Source organism: Mustela putorius, unplaced genomic scaffold (assembly GCF_011764305.1).
Source record: "Mustela putorius furo isolate JIRA1106 unplaced genomic scaffold, ASM1176430v1.1 tig00000430_pilon_pilon_pilon, whole genome shotgun sequence".
NCBI classification, from domain to species: domain Eukaryota; kingdom Metazoa; phylum Chordata; class Mammalia; order Carnivora; family Mustelidae; genus Mustela; species Mustela putorius.
The window spans coordinates 9169725-9189740 of record NW_025421377.1 but is presented as its reverse complement, the minus strand read 5'-3'; the positions used below and the strand labels follow the sequence as shown (position 1 = coordinate 9189740).

Genomic DNA, 20016 nt, shown 5'->3' with positions numbered 1-20016 from the left:
GAGGATTAAAGAAAATGATGATAAATAATCTGCCAGCTGGTTAAGAAGTCGTTCTAGCATCACTTCGGTTAGGTGTCTCGGCAGCATGTACACGGGTGCGTTTTCAAGACAGTGGCTGTCTACTCCGTTCCAAATGGCTAATCACGTTTGTTGCGAGTTTACTGCTGCCCTTGACCCACTGCATATAATCTGGGCTGTCCCTCCTTCCAGTGAACGTGAGGAACATCTGATTCCAGAGTTTCCGGCTCAGTTCTGACTCCAGGAGGGCACTGGCGTCTTCGGTTAGCCCTGCCGGGGCAAGCGTGGGAGAACAATGATGTGTTAAGCTGTATGGCACTAACTGTGAATGCAACAGGATTTCAGAGAAGAAGGAAGTGGGAATCTCAGCTATACAGAAGTGCCAAGGGAGGGTGACGCTTCAGCTGCAGAGCTTCAAAGAAAGGATAGAGCAGAGATAATAGATGAGAGGAAGGACATCCCAAGTGGGCCATGCATCATCATAAGTGAAACTTCAGAGTAGTAATGAGCCAGGTAATGGTGGGTGAGCATGGGCGTGAGTTTGGGTATAAGTTAGAAAAGCAGATTTGGAGCGAAAATGGAAGAGATGATGAGGGAAATGGAAGCGATGAAGAAAAAAAAAATACATGATTGAATGTAGTATCAATCAAATGGGACAAAAATAGACAATTGGGGAAAATTTGACTTTTGAGTATTTTCCAGTGGAATATATTCAGCTTCAGAATGTGACCTCTCCTAACATCGTCTAAACAAGTCTTTCAAATTAAAAAATTTGGCTCACTAGGCAACAGTTGAAACCTTTATAAGCTCTATTTTATTCATTCCTGGGAGAATGAACTTTGTCACGCATCACGTACATTTGCTGGGAATGGCCAGCAATCCCTGTAAGAGGGATGAGCGATCACTCCAGACTTCACCGTGAAAGAGAGGAGAAGGCAAGGGGTCAACCTTAGACACAAAGAGCCTTTGCTCTTCTTTGCTCCCACTTTTATTGGTCCTTCGGGATAATGATAAGGTCCTTCAGGTCCTTATCACTATTTCTCAAGCCCCTGATGTGTGACAAGGGGTCTTACTCAAACTAGGAGGATCTGTTTATGGGAAAGATACGATATGATAATCTGCTTGATCTACTAAACATAGACTCAGGGACAATGCAGACATGTCTTAGAGCATAGGGTGGCTGTTTGGGTTAAGAAAGCTTCAGGGAGGGGCACCTGGGTGGCTCAGTGGGTTAATCCTCTGCCTCTCGGGGTCCTGGGATCGAGCCCCGCATCGGGCTCTCTGCTGGGCAGGGAGCCTGCTTCTGCCTCTCTCTCTGCCTGTCTCGCTGCCTACTTGTGATCTCTCTTTCTGTGTCAAATAAATAAAACCTTTAAAAAAAAAAGAAAGAAAGAAAGCTTCAGGGAAGACGACTCCTGGCGGCCTTCCTACAGCAGAGTGCTCACACAGGCCTCAGCATTCCGAAGGCCAGTGCCCTTCTCGGAAACTTTCTCTGGCCCCCAGTGGCCTCTATGTAAACCAGCCATTATGGCTGGTTTCACGCTCTACATTAACCCCAACACAGACTGCATTTACATAGGCAGAGAGGTCACTGGGCTGAGTTGTGGGCCACCAGAGCTCCAGAGCCCGGCCCCGGAACTGCAGAACCTCACAGATGTTGAAGATTCCAGAGGAGTGAGCTCTAGGACACGCTCCTGATAAGTATGTTCATTTCTAAGCCCAAAGAGAAGATTCTCAGGCTCATCCTGGTTTCTTCTGTTAACAGTGGATAAGTGGCTTGTCCGGGGTCGTGGCTTTCAGCAGTAGACACGGACTGAGAGCCAAGTGTTCTGTCTCCCAGAAGGCTTTGTTTTTTTAATGATAACATGGTAAGGACCTTTCAGATCAAGTCGAGGAGTGTTTTATGCTCTATAAGAGACTAGGAAATTGTTCACATATTTAAATACGTTATCATCATGCTTTTTATAGGATAACAAATTTTAACTATGTTCTACTACAAGTTCATGTAAATCAGCTTGAGCAAAATATAGGTCAAATTAAAGATTCCACTTCAGGATCTATTCCTATGTCATTTGTGTGTGGGTTTTTTTGTTTGTTTGTTTATGTTTTTTTTAAGAATTTATTTATTTATTTATTTGACAGACAGAGATCACAAGTAGGCAGAGAGGCATGCAGAGAGAGGAGGAAGCAGGCTCTATGCTTCGGCATGGAGCCTGATGCAGGGCTCCATCCCAGGACCCTGGGATCATGACCTGAGCCGAAGGCAGAGGCTTTAACTCACTGAGCCAACCAGGTGCCCCTCATTTGTGTGTTTTGTAAGAAATGCTCTTCTTAGCCTCTTCAGAATCAAATTGAAATATTCCAGATTCAAATCCATCCATCCACAATTTTCCCTTTTCTACATTTTTCATGGTTTCTCAGGATATAGCTCTTTCTAGGTTATAATTGAATATTCCTAAAATAATCTGGTAATCTGTGGGTCATTTGTCTAGAACTTAATTCAAAGGAGCTGAGGAGGAAGGATGTACCTCTAGGTGGAAATTCTGTGGGAGACTTCTAACCCCTCCGAGGTCATTTTAAAGTGACACTGACACATTAAATTGAATTTTAGTTTTCTTCCAACCTTAGGACTTCTTGCTACAACTTCATTTAGGATCTGGCTGTCTTGTGCTCCTCCGCCTCCTCCCTCCCTTCTTCTTCCTCCTTCCCTTCAGAGAACCATTAAACAGAAGAGGTCATGTAAGGTCACCAGTCAAGAGTTATTAAAAACGAGCGGGGGCAGGCAAGAAAATGAACTTAAAGAGCTAAGATGAAGAGAGATCGGATGAGCATGGGGTTGTGAGAAGTAGGAAAGGAAAATGGAGTAGGCTGATTTGGGTCTAGTCATCTGAGAAAGGTGAGTGTGTCTGAGGTGGGGAAGCATTGGGGTAGACGCCTCATGCCGGCCACTGGGCAGCGCCGTGGCAGCTTGGTTGCCCAGGGTGGGGGAGGGGAGGAGACAGGTGGTGGGCAAGTCAGATATTCTCTGTACAGGATGTTTGCTAGACAGATGTCTGAGCAGCCTGAAGTGCTTACTGGAACAAAGACAAGGATAAATAAATAACCAAAAATATCTGGGGTTTGTCCCCATACATTTAAATAGTCTGCAGCTTGTTTCAAATGGGATCCAAACACGGAACATGATCTAGACCGTATCATTGGTACCCTTGGCCCGGCCTCGAGCACGGATTTTCAGCTTTTTGCCTGAAAACAAGCTCAAAGGGTACCAAAACTTCCTTTACCCTTAAAAACAGAAACAAATTCTGGATCAGTTTAGGACTTCTTGGAAAAAAGGCAGAGTGGAAAGAGAAGCTATTTGGTTAGGAGTCGTTTCGCCGAGCTCTCTCCTGAGGGCAATACAGAAACTTCGGGAACTGGACTGCGTGACAGACATGCAATTCAAGATGACAGTTGGCGGTGAAATTGCTTATCAGTGGAGTGTGTGAGATGACGGTGATTTAGATTGGGGGGAGGGGAGTACAGTGTTGCTGGATCTGCCACCATATTACCCCCAAATATTTTCACTCTCCCTTTGCTTCCATACAAAACCTGTCCACTTGGTGTCCCTGCGGGTCCCATGAAGTCCCTCTCTCACTCTGTGTCACAGTGGCTGCTCACTCATCTTTCTATGAGTCTGCTGTCTTCTGCCTTCATCATGAGCTTGTCCATTCCCTCTTCACTCTCTGAGGAAATTTCCAGACCAGTGAGTGGCAAAGAATCAGGCAGAGTTTAGTAAGTAGGTGACCCAGTGGATATCAGCACTGAGCAGCGTAAACAGGAAGAGTCTGAAACCATGGATCCTTCCAGCACGGGAAATCCGATCGGGGCCAGCATGCCTCCACCGGCTCTGGGAGGTTGGTTGGTGTCTTGAATATTAGTCTAATCATTCACTGATCTGACTCGGCTTTGCAAGAGACTACATAGCAAAACCTAAAGGGCATTCTGTGGGTCAGCACTTTCTAGTGTAGATGCTGTTTACTCAAGTTTTCTTTATGTTCTTGAATCTGACATTTGTTCAAAGACATACGCAATAGCCAAGGGTTTTTGTGAATGTTGTGCAGCAGACGGGTCCTCAGAGCCCCTCTGCCCCTCCATCCCCATCAACTCAACGGATTCAACGAGTAATGCACAGTTTATGGTATGGAATCTTGTAGAATTCTTGGGATGGGCTGGTAGCAGAATTGATGAGAATTGTGTCCTTAGAGTGATCTAAATATTGACTCAGCCCATTCACCTCAGGTTTAATATGTGTTCCAAGGGTTGGGACAGAGAAAGAGGAACCCACAGACTGATTTGTCCTGATCTTGAACCTCCTGGTGATGGCTCTCATTCAGAATATTTCTGGCTTCAGAAAGAGTTTTGAAAGAACTCTTGTGCTTCCTGAAATGTAATGCTTCTTGGAATAAGGAGAGGGTTAGAGAGGGGTAGATGTAATGAATCTGCCCTCTCTTCAGTGCTGTGCTCTGAATACATTTCTAAATTATACCACAGTCATTACTGGTGCAAGGACAGACACATAGAGCAACGGAACACAAGAAAGAATCCAGAAGTAGGGGCGCCTGGGTGGCTCAGTGGGTTAAAGCCTCTGCCTTCGACTCAGGTCATGATCCCAGGGTCCTGGGATAGAGCCCCACATTGGGCTCTCTGCTCAGCAGGGAGCCTGCTTCCTCCTCTCTCTCTGCCTGCCTCTCTGCCTACTTGTGATCTCTGTCTGTCAAATAAATAAATAAAATGTTTAAAAAAAAAATCAGAATCCAGAAGTAAACTCACTCATATATGGCCGATGGTTTTACTGTTATGATTCATCAAGAAAAGGATGGCCTTTTCTTTCTTTTTTTAAATTTATTTATTTATTTCACAGAGAGAGATCACAAGCAGGCAGAGAGGCAGGCGGGGGGGGCGGAGCAGGCCCCCTGCTGAGCAGAGAGCCCGATGTGGGGCTCGAACCCAGGACCCTGAGATCATGACCTGAACTGAAGGCAAAGGCTTAACCCACTGAGCCACCCAGGCGCCCCAAGGATGGCCTTTTCAACAAATGATGCCAAAGCAGTTGATGTCCTTTGGGGGCAGTGGGGGGATGAACTTTGACCTCTACTTCCCAGGATACACAAAAATCAATTCAAGATGGGCCACAAACCTAATGTGAAAGGCAAAACCAAAGAGTTTATAGAAGAAAACAGGAGGTCTTTATGATCTTGGGCGAGGCAAAGATTTCTTTTAACAGGGCACAATTTCTTCAATAGGGCACAATTTCTTTTAACAGTCCTTTTTAAAGGACTAATCATAAAAGAAAAATGTGATAAATTGGACCATGTAAAAACGAAGAATATCTTAGTTTTACAATTATGCCATGGGAAGAATTCATAGCATGTATTCAAGGCCTGTAACAGAAAAGCTTCTGTTCTTCCAGAAATTCTTCCAGGTGTCCCCAGAATGTGCCCCCTGACTAGACCGAGGACTCTGCGACTGGTTCTGACGTTAGGGAGACAGATGCAAGTTAAAATAAGTGGTTTGTTATAAGGCTCAGGCATCGGGACCTCACAGGAAAAAGAAAGTCTTATATTCCTTGTGTGGTTTTAATACATGAGAGAGAGCTTTGTTCCCAAGCCCCTCCACAAGGGAATACTAGAATATTCTCTGAACAATCTCTTGAGGTCCCCTGAGCTTTGAGGTCATCCTAGAGAGTCTGTGTGTGGGAGGGAGGACAGAGCCACAGGGACGCCCGCAGGGAGGTGAGGAAAAGTAGTTCAGACTCAGCCAGATCCGGTTCTCCTGTAGGCCCACCCTGGGGTCCCGGGACCCTGGGGGAAGCCAGGGGTGCAGTCAGGCCTGGCTCAGACCTTTGCGGGGTCCTGTGTGGGTCCGGTCAGACTAGGAAGCACTGGAGACCGAGCCAGAAACACACACAAACGCAGCACGACCACGCTCACCCCATCCACATTTGTGACTGAAAAGCCAAGACCCCTGGCCAAGATAGAGGCTTCCTCTTCAGACCTACGGTTTAGAGGAAAGGAAGCACGAAATCTATTTAGGGCTTTCAGAACTTTGATTGTTTTGCACATTCTTACAAAGGGGAAAAAAATAAAAATACCCCGAGGGATTAGAAAAAAAAAAAACAGCATCTAATACTTCAGATGAGTGGGAAAAAAATCTTAAATGCTGGAGTCATTTCCTTTCTATTTCAAAAAATTACTAGTGTGCTGGAAATAGCCTGTCGAAAAAGGGGAGATTTTGTGTCCTTTGAATCCTGATTGTGCCAGAAAAATTTTCCAGGCCTAAAGGGGAAGTTGTCCCTCTCCCAGGACACTGATGCAAGATGACCCCACAGTTAGACATTTTATTTGGCAATGGAGAGCCACGATTCGGAGGGAGTGATTAACTCATTCATTCAAGAACTGGCACTGAGCATTGAGGACTGGCCAGGTTTGGTTTGGGAGTAGGGTGCCGTCTTAGCTTCAGTGTGGGGGTGGGGCGGGGAGGCCCAGCACGGAATGTAAGGCTCCCAGCCCTGCCCCCACCTCTTCTGTGGACTGTCCCTCATGCCCCTGAAGGCCCCTGTGCTTGAAACCAGGCGTTCAGAATGAGCAGAAGTGAAATACTAAACACAAGCCACCAAGAAGACGGTGTCTGTGCCTCCCTACAGCAGATGCTGGGGAGCTCCTCTCCCAAACCCCCCAGGAGCACTGAGCAAGCACCGTTCTCTCTGTGTCTGTTGGTTTCAAAAGTGCCGCATTTCAGGAGCGCCTGGGTGGCTCTGTCGCTAAGCGTCTGCCTTCGGCTCAGGTCATGACCCCAGGGTCCTGGGATGGAGCCCCGCACCAGGCTCCCCGCTCTGCCGGCCGCTCTGCCTACTTGTGATCCCTTTCTCTTTCTCTCTCTCCGCTCTGTGTCAAATAGATAAATGCAATCTTTAAAAAAATAAAATTTTTAAAAAGTGCCGCATTTCAGAGCTGGGTTACTTGCTTGAACTCCAGGTAACGTGTGAAGGATTGAGTGGGTTTCCCGTGCCATCGTATTTAGCCATTGGCTGGCGCTTCCTCCATAAAGGGCTCCACGGTAAATGATTTAGGCCATTCGGCCTCGGTCACAGTGGCCAGACTCGAGGCATGACTGTGTTCCAATAAAACTTAATTAATGGACACTGAAACGTGACTCTCCCATAATGTTCACATCATGAAATATCCATTTCCCCCTCCCCAACCATTTAAAAACACAAAGACCTCTTAGGCGCCAGGCAAAAACGAGTGGCAGGCCTGATTTGGCCCATGGGCCATAGTTTTGGCCAACCCAAGGACCTCTTTAGTAACAAAAAAGATGCGTCCCATTGATGATGACTTTTCTTTTCCTGTGAGGTCCCGGGGCCTGAGCCTTACAACAAATCACTTATTTTAACTCGCGTCTGTCTCCCTATCGTCAGAACCAGTCGTGGAGCCCTCGGTCTTAGTCAGGGGGCACTTTCTGGAGAGCACCTGTGTAAGGACCTTCTTACCAGACTGGATAGATAGATCGGTCCGAGAAGCCCTGGAGAGGTGTTCCAGGATGAGGAGGTTGGGCAGGTACCGCTCTGGGCTCTGGCTGGGTGGTCTCATGCCCGCCAAAGCTATGTGGGCAGTGCCTTGACACGTTCCCCCACTTGCTGGTGGCCCCTGCCAGGGACCTAGACACTTCGAGCCCAGGAAAGAGCTGTGTCCTTGGGCATCCTGGCCACGCCCAATGCACCTGTCACTGCTGCAGTGCCTCCCCCAGCTGAGAAGAAAGCCCTTTCCCCTTCCTCCAGGAGACCTAGGCCACTTCTCAAAGGTCTCTCTCTCCTTGCTGTCTTCCAGGTCACACGGCCAAGTCGCCATTACTTCTTGATCACCCTGACTTGTCGATTTTCAATCCTAAACCTTCTTAAAACAGGGACTGCCATCTTTTCTAAGTGCACAGCACAGTTTCAAATATCTTTAGATATTTTTTCTTTAACTACCTACGTCAGTTATTCCCTCCCTGCCAAAAGTAGAAATTCTGGTAAATGGGCACCTGTGTGGTTCAGTCGGCTAAGTGACCAACTCTTGATCTCAGCTCAGGTCTTGATCTCAGAGTCATGAGTTCAAGCCCTGTGGGGGGGCTCCATGCTGGGTACGGAGCCTACTTTAAAAGAAATTCTGGTAAGCAAAAAGGAAAAACAAACATTTTGGAACTAAATCTCATTATATTAATTGGAATAGCCCAGATAATGCAAAACAGCTGGTAAATTTAAACTATTAAATGTGATTTAAGGGAGCAGAAAATTTTGTGAACAACACATTTTTCTTCCTACTGCTTTTTGTTTGTTTGTTTCGAAGTATGCATTTCCAAAGCAGAGCTTCAAAGTCACGCTGGTGACAGGGGGATGCCAGTGCGGCCTTCGCAGTTTGCTTTAGATCGTGCACAGGAGGGACAGCCTCCCAAACAGAATCAAGTATTGACTTCCTAGTACGCTGACTGATGTTACAGACTGTTTAAAAAGATGTGTTTGGCTTTGCGTTCTCTCCTGCAGGGCCTTCCATCGTGACACCCCCCAAGGACATCCGGAATGTCACTGGCGCCCAGGTGTACTTGAGCTGTGAGGTCATCGGAATCCCAACCCCGGTGCTCATCTGGAACAAGGTCAGTGGCACAGCCTCCAGGAAGGTCTCCTAGGCTGACGAGCTCCTCTCTTAGGCGCAGGGACGGCCACGATCTAAAACCTCTGGCCTCTTCTCTTCCCCGCTGCTCCTCAAAGGCGAGGCCTTGTGGCCATCCTCCAGACACTGCCCCTGAGCCTGACCTCCAGAACGGTCTCCGCTCTGCTTTCCGTGTCGCTGCCTGAGCGTGGAGGTGTAGGAACTCGGAAACTGTCATGCCAAACACCCAAACCCACCCAGAGAGTGTGTGCATGTGTGAGTGCGAGCACGCGTGTGCAGGAGTGTGTGTGCCCGTCAGAGACAGTACGGCATGGCGGTTAACGATGTGAGTTCCTCAACCAGGTCGTAGAGTTCCAAGCCCGGGGTGTCCGACCCTGAGCACTACGAACATTTGGAACTGGATAATGCTTTGTTGTGCGCACTGCCCTGTGCCTTGCAAGAGCTTCAGCAGCGGCCCTGGTCCCTGGCCTCTCGCGGCTGGCTCTACGCCAACACGCCACCCCAGCTCGTGTCAAAAATGTGTCAAGGCACTGCCAGGTGTCTCCAAGGGGGAAAATCGCCTAGAATGAGAACAAATGCTCCCAAACTCAGTGTCTTTCTCTGTATGATGAAGGCAGCATGTAATGTTTGTAAAGATTGCATAAAGCGATGTAGGTAAAATCCCTTGGCCTGTTCTCAGACACATAGTTAACTCTCCATTGATGTTAGCTGCTTTTCCCGGAAATACTTCCCTTCAGGTGGCATTGTCTTGTGTAACTGTCTTCACGTTTGAAGGGTAACCTATCCCCAGCGTCTGTAGAAGGGAAAAGAAAACACTTATTTGCCAGATCGAATAATGCATCACCATTATACTGCACATTATTTTCCATGATTTCCCTCTTCGCCCATTTTAACTCAGTTAAGCCCCCACAGCAATGTGAGGGAGTAAATGTCACCAAACTGGTGCTGTCAAAAAGGAAATAGAGTTTAAGTGAGAAGGCATTACCAGATACCCCTTTTTAGCTGGTTCTCTGCTCCAGCGAGCTCTCAGGTGCGCTCTCTTGATTATTTCCTTTGCTGGTATCTGACCAGAGGATCAGCTTCTGGAATTCCACAGGGTATCTTGGCTCCCGCGGTCAGAATCCTTATGTTGCAAGTTGTAGAAACTCCCTTCAGGCTGCCTTGAGCAAGAGAAAGGGAAGGCGAGGAGTGGTTCCAGCCTCCAGGGCTCGCACATCCGGGAACCCAGTGTGGTCAGGACTCTGTTCTGGACTCTCGATTCTCCATGTGTTGTTGGTCTCATTTTTGTCCTTCTACCCCCAGACGCTGCTTCCACACTGTAGGCGGCGGCGTTATTGGCCGCCCCAGGCTCCCATTATCCCTGGAAGACTCCAGGGGAAAGAAAGGGCTTCCCCTCTCCCTGCTGCACCGGGAATCCCATAGGACTGGGACTCAGGTGGGGTCACCTGCCGCACTCTGGCTCCCCCATGTGGCCAGAGGGTGCATCACCGGGTGCGGCCCACTGGTGGCCGTGAAATCAGGGTGATTCCAGAAAATGCCTGGCTATGGGGATGGGCAGAGACACCACCAGCTATATTACAGCTGACCTTTACAACTGTAACTCCTGTGAATGAGGACAGGGAAGGGGCGCCCGGGTGGCCCAGTCGGTTAAGCTTCTGCCTACAGCTCAATCAGGATCCCTGGGTCCTGGGATCGAGCCCCTCATGGGGCTCCCTGCTCAGTGGGGAGCCTGCTTCTCCCTCTGCTACTCCCCCTGCCTGTGCTCTCTCACTCTCTCTGTCAGATAAATAAATGAAATCTTTAAAAAAAAAAAAAAAAGGAAAAAAGGACAGTGAAATTTCACCTCAATTTGTTTTTGAAAGGGGAGCGAAGAGCAGCCATCCAGGCCCAGATGTGCACCTCCTGGCATAGGCTGCTCCACTCCCCAATGCTTATGTGGAGGCTCCCGGTTTGTTCAGAGGGTGGAGACGCGGAGGAACAACTTTTCCAGAGAATTCCACAGAAAGCTCTGTTGCAGTTCTCTAGGGAGGACGCGGTGGGGGCCAGGGTGACCCCAAGTGTGTGGAGCATGTGACCTTATTGGCCGATCTTGGCAGAGAGTAATTTCCTCCGTCCTGGCTCTGCCGCACCCCAGCTAACCTACGTACATCCCAGGACAGTAAATCCGCCTCGGGAATCTTTCCCTGGAAGCTTCCCAGAGGATCTGTGGCGGGAGGGAGGGGTCCAGGGAGGACTTGCCAGAACCTAGCAAAACCTCGGGGCCGGGCTCTGCTGCATTTCGTCTGCCTTTGTAGCAATTTGCCGCACATGTAACCTAAAGTGGTGTTTGTTTTTTTTTTTAGACAGACTGTGACCCACCAGCATGTCCTCAATTCAGTGTAGGGATCGCAACCAGCACTCTCTTTAAAAAGTTGAACAGAGGGACGCCTGGGTGGCTCAGTTGGTTAAGCAGCTGCCTTCGGCTCAGGTCATGATCCCAGCGTCCTGGGATCGAGTCCCACATCAGGCTCCTTGCTCAGCAGGGAGTCTGCTTCTCCCTCTGCCTCTGCCTGCCATTCTGTCTGCCTGTGCTCGCTCTCTCCCCCTCTCTCTAAAAAAAAAGGTAGAACAGAAACTATCCTGAGGCGTGGACCACATTTAGTAAGGGTATCATTTCCCACAACGCTTCTTTCCCATATAACCAGATCCCAGTGCAAAACGCGTTTCTTGCTGCGGGCCATGTCCACAATTGAATAGGCCGTTTGTTTTCTCACCACTGTCCTTGGAACCAAACTGTTGAGAATTCAAAGAAAAAATGGCACATTCAGATTCAGTTTAAGCACAGCATTGCTTTTTATTATGAATGGATATTAGAATCTCAGTTGTTAAGCCAGAGTTCAAAGAAGGTCGCAGGTCTTTCTTCCTCAAGGATTCTTAGCTACGTCCGGCAGAGCGAGCTTACAGAGCGATCCTTGTCTCGGAGACACTGAAGGCTACAGTAGCGCCCCCTTGTGGCCGCCACAGCTGGTGCGTGGGTCTGAACTTGACCTGTAGTTACTAAGTGATGTTAAGTCCCATACTTTCCCCGCAAGCCTCTAGCCTTAAAGGAAAGGAGCAATTTTTTCCATATGGGGAAATGAACTGAAATAGCTGTATTTTAGGCTGAAATAGCCTTAATTCAGGCAAGTTAGAAATGCTCTCGGAGAAGATAAAACACCTAGAATACCTTCCAAACACTTGGAGTTTCTGAGACTGAGACTCTCTCTTCAGTTCTTTACCTGCCTGAACATTTCTGCAGATTTGAGCTTTCATGACCTCTAAGAATTTTTTTTAATTAAAAACAGTAAGTGATAATGGTAATATTAGGAGAAACTCTCCAAAGATATAAAAAGAGTTCAGAATCTCCCACCTTCTTCCACTCCCTGAAATAACCAGCGTGGACTGTCCTGGTTTTCATCTTTCTGAACTCTTACTTGTGCCCGTAAACCAGCACATACCCCAATGTGTGGGGTGAGGTAGGAATAGACTGAGAACATTACTGTGAAATTTGCTTTTCTCGATAAATACTTCCAGGGCATCCCTTCAGATTTGCTTCTCAGTAACTACACGATAGTCCGAGTATGGGTTTACCATAATTATTGAGCCATTCCTGTATTGTTTGTTTTTTCCAGGTTTTGACCACCTTAAATAACATGCAAGTATATATGTATCCTATATCCAAGTGCTCTTATTCTCCCCCTCCCCCGTAGAGGATAGTTTCCCCAGAAGATACATGACTAGGGAGAAGATTTGTTTCATGCCAGTTTTAATAGACATTCTCAGATTCCGTTCTAAACAGACTGTAGCAGTTCACACTCTCCCCAGTAGTGCGTGGGAACCATTTTCCCGCATCCTCACCAGCACTGAATATTGCCCAACTTTTTACTTTTTGCTAATGATAGGTAAAAATATCCTTTACTACTTTAATTTCCTTGACTACACTGAGAAAATTTTTTTCACATTGTAGTATTTCCATTTCTTTGTGGTTTGGTAATCTTTTTAAAATTTTAATTGTTTTAAAGATTTCACTTATTTGAGAGACTGAGAGCAGCGGGGTTGGGAGGGGGGCAGGAGGGTGCAGAGAGAGAAGGAGCAGACTCTCCGCTAAGCAGGGAGCCCAAACGGGGCTCCATCCCAGGACCCTGAGGTCATGACCTGAGTCAGAGGCAGAGACTTAACCTATTGAATCACCCAGGTACGTCTAATTTTTTTTTTATTTTAGTTCTAGTATAGTTAACATACAGTATAATTAGTTTCAGGTGTGCAGTAGTGTGATTCATCAATCCCACACATCACACGGTGTTCATCACACGTACATTCCTTAATCCCTGTCACCTGGTCACCTGGTCTACCCACTCCCCGAGCCCAGCCTCCCCCCTGGTAACCATCCGTTTGTTCTTTGTAGGGGCACCTTGGTGGCGCAGTCGGTTAAGCATCCGACACTTGATAGCAGCTTAGACTTGATGCCAGGGTTGTGAGTTCAAGCCCTGCGTTGGGCTCCATGTTGGGCATGGGACTTTAAAAAAATCATCTGTTTCATTTTGTCTTTTTTTCCCCTTTGTTCCTTTGGTTTCTTAAATTCCACATACAAGTGAAATCATGTGGTATTTGTCTTTCTCTGACTTATTTTGCTTAACGTTAATACCCTCTAGCTCCATCCATCTTGCAGATGGCAAGATTTCATTCTTTTTATGGCTGAATAATATTTCACTTGTGCGCGTGCGCGTATACACACAAACCGCGCGTTTATCCATCTTTCAACACTTGGGCTGCTTCTGTAATTTGGTGTTAAAGATAATGCTGCTATAAAGATGGGGGCATGCATCCTTTAAACTAGTGTTTCTGTATTTGGGGAGTAAATATCCAGTAGTGCAGTAACTGAACCGCAGGGTGGTTCTATTTTTCACTTTTTGAGGAGCCTCCCCTGGCTGCGCTGCCGGCGGTGTATGAGGGACCCATTTCCTCCGCATCCCCCCCCAGGGCTGGTTTCTTACGGGTTTGACTTCAGCCATTCTGACATGTCGGCTGGCATCTCGCTGTGGTTCTGATTTGTAGTTCCCTGATGGGGAGTGATGCTGAGCACCCTTCGCGTGTCTCTTGGCCGTCCATATGTCTGTTTTACAGAAACATTTGTTCCTGTCTTCTGCTCATTTTTAATTGGATTACTTTTTTGGATGTTGAGCTGTAGAAGTTCTTGATGTATTTTGAAGAGAATATTTTCCTATTCATATGTTATAGGAATTGCCTCTCCAGATATCATTTACCTATTTTTCTCTTTGGGTTGTCTCTAATTATTAGTCTGTGTCTTTTTGTATATGAGCGATCTTGATCCTTTCCCGCGTATCACAATATATTTTTTCTTTGACAATCATTTTGTCTTTAGTGGGTTACAGTGGCATCTGGAAGTTTCAACAGACATATATTTATTTAATCATAAACCTTTTCTGAAACTTCACCAGAAAGGCCCAGCAAATGTGTCCAACACTGCATAAATGTCCTTCAGTGGTTTCCTGAAACTCAGTGAACACCTTGAAATGTATTAACCTGTAAGAATCAGACTGTTTAATCCTGCTTCTGTAACCACTGGCACTTTTCATTATTAATTGCTTATCTGCAGTAGCAGGCTTCAGGAAGACACTGTTGTAGCTAAAATACAAGCAGAGAGAGCTGAAGTGACTTCCTGGGCTCCCTCGGATTCTCCCCCCTCGTTGAGCCTTCACGGCAAGCAGTGACTGCTAGCCAGTTTTTTCTGCCTGGATTTCTAAGGTTCAAACTCAGGAGCACTTCCAGCCCATTGCACATCTGTCAGATTGTCTTAAAAGCCACTTTTCTCAGCCTGCATCCTTTTTTTTTTTCCCCCTCAAACCGTAAAGCACATTTATCAACAAATTCCCCCTCCCAAAAGGGAGCAAGGGAATGTGCCATATAAAAATTTACCATGTAGCAGTTCTTGACATTTCTGCGTGTTTTCTACGGGGTGTGTAGCTTTTTACAATATAGTAAAATAGGAGCTCTGTTAAATGTAAGTATTCACTTTCCAAACAAATGCTTGACGAGTACAGTTTCTCCGTACATAGTGGATCAGGCTAACGGGCACAGAACGCCCCTTACCAAGAGCGACACAATCTGGGGACCAGCAGCTCTGTTGCTGAGGTGTCGTTATTTCATGCAGGAGTGTTTTCTGCTCTGGTCACACTCAGAGCTCTTAGAGAATTCTGAAATTCACTGAAGACCAGAGATACGTTACTTTCGCCATTGAATCAATCCTTACACCATTGTTAAAACCATTTTCAACTATTTTCAAAATCTGGTTTTGCCAGGTACTGGGGAGACAGAAGGAAAAAAAATGCCTCCCGAATTTATCTGTTTTGTCTTGATAGCACTTCTGTGCGAAAAATATTAAGATAACTGGTTTTCTCTAATAATTGCAATAGGGGAAAATCCCAGGGGAAAAGAGCAAGGAAGCAAAATCCAGGCATCCCAAATCAGTAATAATGCAAGGATTTTTTAATTTAATAATGCAAGGAGTAAGAGTTGGCCTGGGTGGCTCAGTGGGTTAAGCTTCTGCCTTCAGCTTGGGTCATGGTCCCAGGGTCCTGGCATCAAGCCCCACATGGGGCTCTCTGCTCAGCAGGGAGCCTGCTTCCCCCTCTCTGCCTGCCTCTCTGCCTACTTGTGATCTCTCTCTCTGTCAAATAAATAAAATCTTTTAAAAAAAAGAAAAAAAAAGTGTTGGCCTAAATCACCTCCTAGTTTTCAGAGCCCCAGCCCTGGTGTCACGCCACAGGGAAAACAGAGTAGGTTTGAGGTTGAGATAAGAAACTTACCAGCCTGTGGTAGGAGTAGGATCAGGAAGGGAGAAGCAACATACATGGAGAGAGTCCACACGGGCAGCTGGGCTCCTGGGACTCAGAACTTGCTTAGTAAGAAAAGAAAATGAGAACTACCTGTGAGATTGCAAATCCTTTTTTCTAATTACAAGTAGTATCAGTAAACATCAACCTGGCTCTTAAAGGTGGCCCGGGATGGAATGAATACTGCTTTGTGTAGCCCTTTGGTCTTTTTAAAACCCATCCTCATTACAAGCCTTAAAATATTTTTTTGTACTCTGTGACTCAGCAGTTCCACTTCTAGAAATTTATGCTAAATGTGTATGTACAAAAGGGCTGCAAGTAAAATTAATTTTTCCATGTATTTTTCTGTATTTTCCAGAGTTTATTTTATGAACACAGTTCACAGGAGGAAAATTAGGAAAGTGTTCACTATTATCCTGAAACCAAGGAGACTGAATGTCTTCTTAACCCATCCCTGTTCTCATCATGATGCACAGGGGTGGGCAACAAGCAGCTTTTGTCGTAAGAGAACGGTGACAGCATGTACTTGACAGGCATTTTTGCTCTCAGGTCTTTCATAAGTCATTAGAATGAACGCTCAGCCCTCAGAACAAAAGGAAAGGTATTGGTTTTGGACTCAACCTCCTGTTTTCTGTTATAGAGGGGGTTGCAGGACTTGGGCTTCCCACATGAGGTCCCAAGAATAACCTAACACTTGGTGACAGTTTGTCAACCACCGTGTGGCAAGCAAGAAAAAGCTCAGCAAAGAAAAGCAGTGTTTACAAGGGCACGAGTGAATGATAGTGGCAGCAAAGTGTGACAGTGTGTATTCCCCAAGCGTGCGGAAATATACATTAGTTCAAAATATATAGACTTCAGAGGGAAACTGACAGGAAGAAATAAAAGATCTATATTTAAGTATTCAGGAAAGAATACTATGGAAATTGCTGGGTTCAATCCAGTTAGAAAGTCTGACGTATGCCCCGTACAGTTCCAAGAATGTGGCTACTTCCAAGTTGATAATTCAGTGCAGGAAACTCAAGACTGTTTCCTTTTTTGTAGGTAAAAAGGGGTAACCACGGAGTTCAAAGGACAGAACTCTTGCCTGGTGACCGGGACAACCTGGCCATTCAGACTCGGGGTGGCCCAGAAAAGCATGAAGTCACTGGCTGGGTGCTGGTGAGTGCTGAGGATTGGCAAGGATTTCATTCTTAGGATTAGACACAGCCAGCCTGGCAAAGGTGCCAGAAGTCCCGCCAGGCTGAAAGGCTGTGCCTCGCCAGCCACACCTCTTTGGGACAGGCCTCCCAGAAAACACGCTGCTCTTTTCAGGGTTCACTTAACAAAGAGCTAATATTGGTTGAATGTTTTAGAACCAACAAATACATGGGAACTAATTTTTTAAGAATTCAAGGCAGGTGAGGGGGGAGAGAGAGGGTGGTGGGGTTATGGACATTGGGGAGGGTATGTTGAGCCCCACATCCAGCTCCTTGCTCAGCAGGGAGCCTGCTTCTCCTTCTCCCTCTGGCTCCCCCTGCTTGTGCTCTGTCAACATTTTAAAGTTTTTTAAAAATTCAAGCAGAGGCGCACAGCTGACACAGTCCGTAGCGCGTGTCTCTTGATCTCAGAGTTGTGAGTCCAAGCGCCATGTGGGGCCTAGAGCTTACTTTAAAAAGAAAAAAAAAAAAAAAAAAAATCAAAGTCCTTACACGGAACTAAATGGCCTGAGCATTAATTATTTTTATTTGGCCTTTGATATTCCTAAATTGTACTTACAACCCTATCAGCGTCTTCCTCGAACTGGTATGTGCACCTGTTCACGGTTCTTAAGCCTCAGAGCAGGACGAGCAGCTGTCTGTGCTGTGATCCTCCCGCAGCACACGCGGGGCAGCTGTCTGTCCCGCAGCCCGGTGCCCGCGCGATTTCTGGCAGTATCTCTGCTGTGAGTCCCCCATTCATCCTGAGAAATAATGGCCTCACTGAAGCCAGGGGGAGGAGAGGTGGCCCAGAGGAGCTGAAGAGCCTTGCTTCCCCCCGCAGGTATCTCCTCTCAGTAAGGATGACGCTGGAGAGTATGAGTGCCACGCGGCCAACTCGCAAGGAGAGGCTTCCGCGTCGGCCAGAATCACAGTGCTGGATGCCATACATTAAACAGCAGTGAAAAAAGGTAATAAATCCATTTAAGGACTAGTGCTTTTGTTTAAGAACGAACAGAGCCAGGGATGAAAGCACCCGACACCGCTCTTACTGACGTTGTTATCAAAATGGAGGGCGCGGGGCTCTCAAGGCACGTCCGGGCGGTTGGTGGAAGGCTGCTGTCAGGACGCCACTAACACCTTCTCTCACAGCCCAAACTTGAACGGAATGGCTTATATTTCCCGTAACTTCTCTATCCACATGGCAGTCTTCCCTGGTGTTGCAACTATTATATTAAATTTCCATTTTAAAGTAAGTTATTGTGAGCAAATCCGGTCCTTCCCTTTGAGCTTTTATAAGAAAAAGCCAGAAGGGAGAGTATCCTGGCAGGAACCCAAACTCTCTTCTGTTGTACCATCAAAAGCTTCCTCTCAAGCACTAGCCCAGGAGCATCAGAGTAATGCTACTTTACATTTCTGTACTTCGCTTAGACTCATGTTTGAACTGGCTTCTTGTGAATCAAGAATAAGAAAATTTACTGTCAGCATCCGCGGACCCATCCCCGGGGCCCTGCAGTATGGCAGGAGGAAGGACCAAGTAAACAGGGGCTTGGTCGGGCTCTCCTCGGCCGGGCTGTGCGAAGCCCGGCGACGAGACGACAGAGCTCAGCCTGACGTCCTGTTTGCATCTCAGCTCTGCCCCTTCCACTTGGAATGCTGAGTGAAAGCTTCATGACCGAGCAAAGTTCTTCAGCCTCTCTGCATCTCAACTAGCTCGTCTGTGAAACGAGCTCTTCTACTTCTGTAACGAGGTCCATGTCTTACGCATAAAAATCCCAGAGCTCACGTTCCAAAGAGCACCCCAGCCTCTCATTTGTACAGCCCTCCACATCCCCTTCACATTGTTTGGAAACAGTAAAAAGTAGCTGAAAATTAGAAAGTCAGCCACATCCGTATCTGTAACTAATTTTCATCTTTTTCTAACCAGGTGAAGGTGCTGACCTGTAAACCTGCAGAAGTGTATCCGTCTGCCTCACTAGTAGTAGTCCTGGATCGCTGCAGCCCTGTTCTTGCTAGTAACAGTTTCTTTTCCTCCAATCCACTAACGCTTAGTTACATTCACTGGTTTCGCAGAGGAAATCCACAATAAAGATAACATCAAGACTCCTACAAAAATTTATTGTCTATTTACAGAAGAAGAGCATGCATGTAATTGAAATCAGTAAAATGCTTTCTCTCACAATGCAGTACACTGGTTTTTTTTAATTGAAAAAACAAATATTTACAAGTATCTTGAGACTCTTCTGAAAGAGCTAAACACTCATCATTCGAGGGGCAATACTCATAGACATGAGTTCCTGGAAGAGCAGTTTGCACGCGTAAGGCATTCGCACCAGAGAAATCTGCGGGGGGAGAAAAAGGTCATTAGCAAAACTATTTGAAGTGATCCTACTTCCCTCGCCCAGAGAACGGTATAAGGTCTTGGTACTGAGCTGGTAGCGCTCGTCCTGCTACTGGGGCTTGTGGTGGTTCTTTCTCCCGAGAGGCTTTGGAATTTCAGCCTTCCTGCCAGACATAATTTATATTCACCCTTCTCAAGACTTCTTTTAAACTTAATTTAAAATGTTTAAAATTCCTTGTACACATCCTTATTTCCAAAGGATGACCAGGAAAAAAAAAAAAAAAGCTTAGAGAAATTACCCCACTGAAACTGGTTTTTTACAAAAATCTAATTTTTCATCAAAACTAATCAAACCTGGAAATGCCAGTCTGTCCCACCACACTGAACCTGCCTGGATGATCAGACCAACATGGTTATAACCTAAACAAGTATCAATTGCCAGCAAGGTCTACACACCTGGGTTTTATTGCGGCAGCCCCGGCATTCGTATGTATGGGTCCTCGTGTTAGCAATCGCCATTATTCCGCAAAGATTGCACACGTGAACCTGATATGGATCTGATGCCTCAAACAATCTTTCCCTTAAAAACTGGGCTGCTCCATGGGCAATCTGACAATCTCGTTCCATTTCTCCAAAACGCAGGCCACCATCACTGTTAAGGAACAAAGAACAGATTATTTTGTACTTATAAAGCTGCTTCTCCACGAATGAGTCTCCCAGGCAGTCAAGCCTGAAATGATAAATGTTCACTGGCAAAAGTAATTGAAAGAACATGTGGGGGCGCCTGGGTGGCTCAGTGGGTTAAGCCTCTGCCTTCAGCTCAGGTCATGACCTCAGGGTCCTGGGATCCAGCCCTACATGGGTGGGGGTGGTGGGGGGGGGGGTCTCTGCTCAGCAGGGAGCCTGCTTCCCTTCCTCGCTCT

At 46.6% G+C, this 20016-nt stretch overlaps 2 protein-coding genes across 2 annotated transcripts in view; one reads left to right on the top strand and one right to left on the bottom strand.

Moving 5' to 3' along the window:
* IGFBP7 (insulin like growth factor binding protein 7) overlaps window positions 1–18934 on the top strand; it is a 77115-nt gene extending 58181 nt beyond the window's left edge. The window contains exons 2-5 of the mRNA XM_013047307.2: window positions 8579–8688; window positions 16619–16735; window positions 17597–17723; window positions 18680–18934. Coding sequence (XP_012902761.2) covers window positions 8579–8688; window positions 16619–16735; window positions 17597–17707 — 338 coding nt within the window. The 3' untranslated portion in view covers window positions 17708–17723; window positions 18680–18934. The remainder of the gene's footprint in view (window positions 1–8578; window positions 8689–16618; window positions 16736–17596; window positions 17724–18679) is intronic.
* Window positions 18850–20016, bottom strand: part of POLR2B (RNA polymerase II subunit B) — a 46721-nt gene continuing 45554 nt past the window's right edge. The window contains exons 26-27 of the mRNA XM_013047306.2: window positions 19550–19745; window positions 18850–19094 (exon numbers count right to left, since the gene is read on the bottom strand). Coding sequence (XP_012902760.1) covers window positions 19005–19094; window positions 19550–19745 — 286 coding nt within the window. The 3' untranslated portion in view covers window positions 18850–19004. The remainder of the gene's footprint in view (window positions 19095–19549; window positions 19746–20016) is intronic.